This window comes from Trachymyrmex cornetzi, unplaced genomic scaffold (genome assembly GCF_001594075.2).
Source record: "Trachymyrmex cornetzi isolate Tcor2-1 unplaced genomic scaffold, Tcor1.1 scaffold326, whole genome shotgun sequence".
Classification (NCBI taxonomy): Eukaryota; Metazoa; Arthropoda; class Insecta; order Hymenoptera; family Formicidae; genus Trachymyrmex; species Trachymyrmex cornetzi.
The window spans coordinates 234,314-242,032 of record NW_017297961.1 but is presented as its reverse complement, the minus strand read 5'-3'; the positions used below and the strand labels follow the sequence as shown (position 1 = coordinate 242,032).

The 7,719-nt window shown below is 33.9% G+C and overlaps 1 protein-coding gene across 3 annotated transcripts in view; it reads right to left on the bottom strand.

Moving 5' to 3' along the window:
* The window catches only part of Ca-alpha1D (Ca[2+]-channel protein alpha[[1]] subunit D), a 53,281-nt gene extending 45,607 nt beyond the window's left edge, over positions 1 to 7,674 (bottom strand). For all 3 annotated transcript variants that reach the window (XM_018510215.1, XM_018510214.1, XM_018510216.1), the window contains exons 1-3: positions 7,599 to 7,674; positions 7,183 to 7,288; positions 2,314 to 2,453 (exon numbers count right to left, since the gene is read on the bottom strand). In XM_018510215.1, coding sequence (XP_018365717.1) covers positions 2,314 to 2,453; positions 7,183 to 7,266 — 224 coding nt within the window. In that variant the 5' untranslated portion in view covers positions 7,267 to 7,288; positions 7,599 to 7,674. The remainder of the gene's footprint in view (positions 1 to 2,313; positions 2,454 to 7,182; positions 7,289 to 7,598) is intronic.
* Between the last annotated feature and the right edge of the window lie 45 nt (positions 7,675 to 7,719).

The window sequence follows — 7,719 nt, the reverse complement described above, 5'->3', positions numbered from 1 at the left end:
GTATATACATTATGCTACGTATCGTGATAGTAATAATTGAGTAAAAGCATATCAAGACTGAGTACCTTGTACAGTATTACTCTATTTGCGTGGCAAGGAATGTTGCAATTACGTTTAATGATTTTTCATGCCTCTTATTCGTAAAGTTATCGGGAAATAAATGGGATCAAATATCTTTTTTTAACGAAGCGTCGAAAGAACGTATTCAGGATTGGGAAAGTTACTTTGTAAAAGTAACTAATTACAATTACAATTGTTTAAAAAGTAACGAGTCGTTACATTTCTGTTAATTTTTTGTAATTTTTTGCATTGCTTTAAATATAAGAATCTTACATTATTTTTAACACTGACAACTTATACTAAACATTCGATTATATTCTATATTATTTATAAGAAATTAATATATACACTTGGAAATTTTTTTTTAGATCAATATTATAGGATCAATATTAAGATGTGTTCACATATTAAAAGGATATATCCTATAGTTTAATTTTTAATGCAGACATTTATACAGTGTGATGATTAGTAAGGATAAAGATAATTAATAATTAAAGAGATTATTTCAATCACGAGAAATAATCACCGAATACTTAATTTCGATCAGTCTATGTTGAATAATATAAAATAACTGTAAAAGTTACTTTAATTAAATTATACGTTGCTAGTTATAAAAAATATAACTAAAGTTACAATTATTGAAAAAGTAACTGTAATTATAACTTTGTTACAAGTAACCAACCCTGGAAATTATTGTTATTATTTTTGAGAAAGCAATGCATACTTTGTAAAATTCTAATAAATACCGCTCATATACAATTACGAATGTAAATCCCACGTGTAGAATCAATCCGCAAAGTATTAATTGCGGTGAGAATTATCAGCGCTTGATCATGTGAAAAAGGGCAGACCTATTAGGGCATTATCGACTTAAGCGGCACTCGTAAAATTTCAATTTCCGATCCGCTGTTATATCCGACCGAATTTAATTTACACGTATGAGCCATGACATTATGTCGACCGATCGGCCGTACGCGCGTGGGATTATTTCGCTAATTTCCCATATATGACTTCATAACAGAACTAGTCATTTCGTCTCACTATGGAGAAAAAGGGATTTTCAAGTGATATTTTCTTCCTTCCGGTGCCGTCGTCTTCGCTCTTATTCGACGCACCGTCAATTTCACTTTATTTACGCTTCGCGAAATACACGACCGAATCAACTGGTTCGTAAAGCTTAAATCAATTTTATTTCTGTAGCTTCAGACGCTCTCGTGCGTACTCGCGTTTTTATGAAATAAATACGACATGCAGCTTTCGTATTTGTTTATATCGCGAGTTTCATATTTTTGTCAATTTTTTTAAAATATGTACGCGAAAACATAACAATACAATAACTTCATAAAAAGTAACTTTGTTTAAGTGCGTTTAGTATAATCAATACATATAATAGAGCGAATGCAAAACCACTTTATTATTTATGATCTTGTAATTCCTATAAATATTACAGCTCTATTGATAAAAGCATTTTAAGCACAATAAATACTGCCGATATTCTTCATTACGTTTTGTAAAATACAATTGTTCTGTGTGGAATTATGTTTATTTCTATTGAAAATTTATATAAAATATAATTCTGTTTATTTTTATTGAAAATATATATTAGATGTAATTCTATTAAAAGTGTATATTAGATTTCATGAAAGTAACTTGATCATCGATACATCTGTGATAAGCGAACGTCAAACTCGAATTGCACTACTTGTCGCTGCACCTTAGCGTTCGTCGAACGTCATTGATAGTATGTGCACTGAAAAGACATCACTAGGTGCAAATTATCCACCATAAAAGTATATGATCGCCATGCATTATCGATTACGTCGGCATTGGTCCAATTAATTTGCTCTCGATATAGATTGTTAGGTGCTATCTTCGTCCGCACTTGCCCATCGGCCATCGAATTCGGGGAAAAATGAGTTTATTATAAAACAACGTTAGAGGTATTATTGGATATTGTGGTGTCACAAGGACGTTATTTTTAAGTAATGTTTATCATTCGGTAGAAAATTAAAATTGAAATATAGATGAATCTGTGGAGAAATTTGCATGTGTGACTACACCCTCAGGTTGGTTAATCTCCCTCCAAAAATTTAGCAGCGAAAAAGGAAAGAAATTGTATATTTAATTTCATTCTAATAATTTAATTTTAACAGATTCAATTAATATACTGTAAAAATCGCCCAAAGAAGCGATTAGATCTATTTATAAGCAGGAGGGGAAGTAAACGTAGATTTTCAAGGTTAATGTACTCACCCGATCACGACTATCGTGAAATCCAGCAAGTTCCAGCCATTACGGAGGTAAGCTCCTGGATGCGCGACGAAGCCGTAAGCTATGATCTTCATCACGCACTCCACCGTAAAAATCACAAGAAAAACGTACTCTATCTTCTCCTGTAACACCAGAGGAAAAATCGTCGTGAAAAATATGAAGGGAGGTGCACTGGCGTAGATCGATTGCCTCTAAAAGAACCTTTGAGGAAAGTTACAAATAGAAAGGCCTCTCCTGTTGCCGTCTTAACGTCGGAAAGAGGCCACTTTGATTGATAAGCATCAAGCGATAAGACACCTTCGCAATTTTGACTCTGCGACACGTCGGTTCGGCGTCAACCGAGAGTGGCAATTAAAACAAGCGGTGAAAACAAATTACGACGGGCTGCAATTAAAAACGCACGAGACCAAGGAAACAATATCTCGCGCGCACATACACGAACGTCTTCGTTAAAGATTTAAAGCACGAGCGTTACGGTTGCAGTTGGATTACGGCGAGTTACGACAAGAACGTGATCACTCGCTCGTTAATCGCTCGGGAAAAGGGGTATCAACTCGCGTCGATATTTTTTTCAGGAACTTGGGTACAGTAATTTTTTACTCACAATTCGAATTGCGTAACCTGTTGCTTTCTTTTTTCTTCGAAAATCTCTTACCCTGTGCTTGCAGAATTAAGTAGCAAAAACTTTAGTAAAACCCTTTTCCAAATTTCGGAACTTTGACTAACTCATTACATGGGGTTACAAAATTAATTAATTACAATGTCAGCTGTACAAAATTGTATATTATTTTGAAACTTGTTTTATTTCCCTTATCTCCCATATACTTCTTTTCTTATGCTCGATTATGATGATCGATTATGATGAAGGATTAATAAAATTTTATAATCGCTCGACTCAAAAAAAGTTTATTGTAATTTTATTGAATATACGAGTTTTGTAAAGCAGAGAGTAATTTTTCAAAACAGAACATAAAGAATGCAATAATATACTTTAATTGAAAACAAGAGAAAACGCAAAGCAGATGTGTATTTTATAAAATACACTGACGAGTGTAGGATTAACTTTTCGATCTCAAATACTTCTCATTAGCATAACTCGTCGACAGTAGTATCAGTAACATCGTCGGTCATCGCGCAAAAGAGTTAATCGACGCATGGTGTTGTGGTTGCAGCGGGCAGAGTAAGGACGGCACAGGCCTTGGTGAGAAAAACAGGCGAAACAAAAGGAAGAAGCGATGGGTTAAAAATAAGGCTGAAGTGCACTCGCTCGTACACATCAGAGGTAGGAAAAAAAGCCGCTACGCGGAGAAGGCGCGCAGGGATGGTGGATGTTAAAAGGGAAGTTGAAAGGCGCGAATGCCACAGAGAGGACACAAACCCTTTCTGTCTCCCTTTTTCTTCCCCCGCGCGGCATCCATTATGTTTAATTTCCGAAATCAATCGATTATTGGCCCGTCGAAATAAGCCCGAGAGCGCATTATATTGCCGGCTGCCCGTCGTGTTGCTCACCGATGCGTGACACGTGGGCGCCATTACATCACTTTGAAGATGTAATGTAATATAAAATATGAGGAACCGAAAGTCTTTTTTTTCGATTGGTGGTCTTCTCATATATTTTATCAAATACTTGCTTCATTACGAATTTAGTCTCAAGAGCGTGAACATTATTTAGCACTTTGAACGAATTCACGATGTGACTTTTCGAGGATTTGCTTTCATCAGATTTCAACTTTATAGTTTTTTCCTTTACTGAAACATACATACCACTCGTTATTTTATTGAGTTCTTTTCGTAAATTTAATGAAAATAAAAATAATTCACAATTGTATATTCGAAAAAAAAAATGAAAAAAAATTGGAACATTATAATACAGTTATATTTTTCTATCTATTTTTTCATCTGTCATTCATCAGCTTCATTCTCTAAAGTTCGTTTCCACAAACATGAATTAAGTCTTTAATTAATTGTCTATCTCTTCTTCGAATTATACTTTCATATACATTTCATTATAACGATAGTATTTTTCATTAGAAAATGCATTGTAGTATACTTATATATCGTGTAGAGTTCTACTTGGTCACACGAGGATTAACACATATGTCTGCAATATGAACGAAATATGAGAAGAGCAGGTGGTAAGTCTAGGAAGGTAGATATTACGCAAGTGTATTTGCCGAATAATAGATTCGTCGCTGGATATTAAATGACAGATCGTATTCGATTAATGAATATTTTATCGTCTATGAGAGATTAAACTGTTCGATTTGCCCCATATAATTTTGTTACATTGCATGCAATAGGTAATTAATATACTTGTGAAAAGAGAAATTTTCGGCACTTCATATGCCTTAAATCATAATAATTTTATAAATACGATCAATCAATATTGCTTATTTTGTGAAAATTATTATAATTAAAAGATAATATTTGCTGGAAACACTAAATGCTATTTTGCATTATTTTAAGTTTAACATGAATTAACGTAGACCAAATTATAAAAAATTTAAATTTTCTTTATCTAAAAGATCATAGATATTCATAAAAATGTTTACAATGTGCTCATGATGCATACAATTACACACATTGCAAATTTTTAATATAGTTTTCTAATATAATCTTGGGCGATAAAAGATATCGCAAAGTTTTATCTCGATTGAGTCGCGCAAAGAATAAAAAAGTTTTTAAAGAAATAGAGATCGAACTTAAGATTTGCAAGAGTTTTTGGAGTTTGCGAATAAATCCGAATCTTTTCCCGGAGGCGTTCTTTGTTTCCCATTTCTCCGGAGATACTAAAAGAGTGACATCGGATAGAAAAAGAGCGTGAAAAATAGATTAATAAAATATATAATTCTATAAAATTTCAATACGATAAATATCTACAAACAATTGTTACGAAAGAAATTTGATCTGTTTATAATTATTATGGGTTTGAGTGTCATATTTTGCATGCAACATGCTATCTCGGATGTAATATCGTTTATTATTTACTCTAATTTCAAAACACTTTTTATATTTTCTACTTCCATTTTGTAAGTAGAATTCTCAATTCCGATAAAAGCTTTCTTAAATTAACAGATTTGTAAAAATCAATATTTTTACGTTCTATAATTAATAACCATTAAGCTGTCATAATTGACTTCGCGTTTACATAGGTAGCTTTCCGCGAATTTCCCGTTGGCCTAATCTCAGCAAAGTTTCCTCCCGGTATTAATTAGCACAAGGGATGTCCTTTGAGTGACGTAAAACGAAGTCACACCCTTTGGCAAGGCACGACAACGGCGCAATCCTACTTTAACACGTGCATAATATGACGCAAAACTGAATTTCGAGTTGTTATCGAGTAGCCTCTCTGTGCACACAGGCGAATGGATAATTCCTACATGTAAGTTCTATAGAGGTTCGAACCAAATCTCTGCAAGTCTTATCTCTGTGAATGAGCTCGAGCGCAGTTTCCGAATATCCGTAATTATAAATGACTTTTGAAATGTCCGACGCCGCGGGGAGTAGCCTCAATTGATCCTCACGCTAAAGCGGCCTACATGTGAATTTTCCGATTATAGTGCGCCGGGGCAGCATACACGTCGATGTTGAGCAAGATTGAACAATTATTGAACTTTCAGCTCGAATAAGTTTCATGCCACCAACCCTACATGCCGTCTCGGAATCGATAATTCGATAGAGGTTCGTGTGGTTCGTTGAACGGAACCACCACTCTTATTGTTGCAGGAGGCACCCTTCGATTTAGACACACATACGCGTGCGCATATATATATCATAATCAGTAAAATTGCTTTATTTCACATTCGACGAAGTCGCACAAAGGGATTCCCGGCGGCGCCATTCATAACGAGATGATTGCTATTCGCTCACGATTATTTTTAGTCCTTTTCAAAATTTCTATTTTTGTATATATAGATGTTAAAATAATGTACGGGACATAGGCATTATCAAATTTGCTTTTATTAAGGAAAGAAATTATGTTATTCTTTCTATATACATATGTATATAGATAAAATTATATCATTTGTAAAGTGATATAACTCGAAACATCACCAACAGTTTATATTTTTCTTGATTAACTAAAATAATTAAATTCAAAATAGACAATTTTTTTCTTCAAATTTTAATTACCAAACTTCTTAATTCTGCGAATTGAGAATTCACAATAAGGCTTTAAATAAATATAATTCAACTTAAAAGATTGGGGCTAGCAAACCCACGCTGGATCTACTATGCTAATACAATACTATTAATATTACACAATACTATTAACTAAATTAAAAATATTAAACAGTGTGTGGAAGGATTTCTAATAAGTATGGCCGTTAAACAAATCGATAATAAGATTAGCTAAAGAGAATTGCAACTGTTTATGATCTATTGTAATTTTTATGTAAACCATTGTGCGTGCGTGCGCGCGCGCGTGTGTGTGTGTGTGTGAAGATGATCATATTAATATGATCGAAACGTTTAGAAATTAATTATTTTGATTATATACAATAGTATTGTATATTAGCATAATAAATTCTTAATTCTAAATATTCTTTGTAGAAAACTCTCCTTTTTCTGATAACTCAAAAATGTGTCGCTCTTGTTAAAAGGTATTGTAGTTTCTTTAAAAACCTTAAGAGAACGACATAAATACTATTTACGGATTATGAAGTAAAGTTAGTTTACTTTTGATGATTGATGGAGTAATTATTATCTAACTCTCATTCATGATAATTCCAACATGACTTTTGAGTTGTGTCACTTTTGAAGTAAAGAAGCGGTATAATTTTGTATAGACATTTAAACTTAAATGGCTAAACAATTAAAGAACATAATTAACCGCAAGTACTAAATACTCACCAAGTATTGATTGGTCAGATTAGAATCGCTACCAGGATACGGCGTATAAACAGCCAAAGCGACGCAGTTTGCAAATATCGTCATAAGGATGAGATATTCAAAGGCTCTGCAGAATGATGTTGATAAAACCAAGTTAATTAAGGAAACTAATAAAGTCATTTGGTCATTCGTGCATTAATCCTTTTGTTGCAGATTGTGTCGCCAATATTGACCCTAATATCAACATCATACTGAATATGGAATTAGGATCAATCTGAAGAAGAGCAGTTTAATATCAACCGCATTATTAATGTCGAGTTCACGAATATCATTGATATCGGACGTGATTTCTGAACTTTGATATTTAATTCTCCGTCATCAGGAGCCGGTAACTATCTTATCAATTGCGAAAGAAGTATGCGAGAGCAAAAGGATACTTCCACTCGACGACCTTGATGCACAGCTTCCTAACAGGGTTCGTGAGGGCCAGACAGAAGAGCGCCCGAACGGGTCTATCAGGTGGCGGTTTAGCCCCCCGTCTGACGGGCTTCTTCTGGG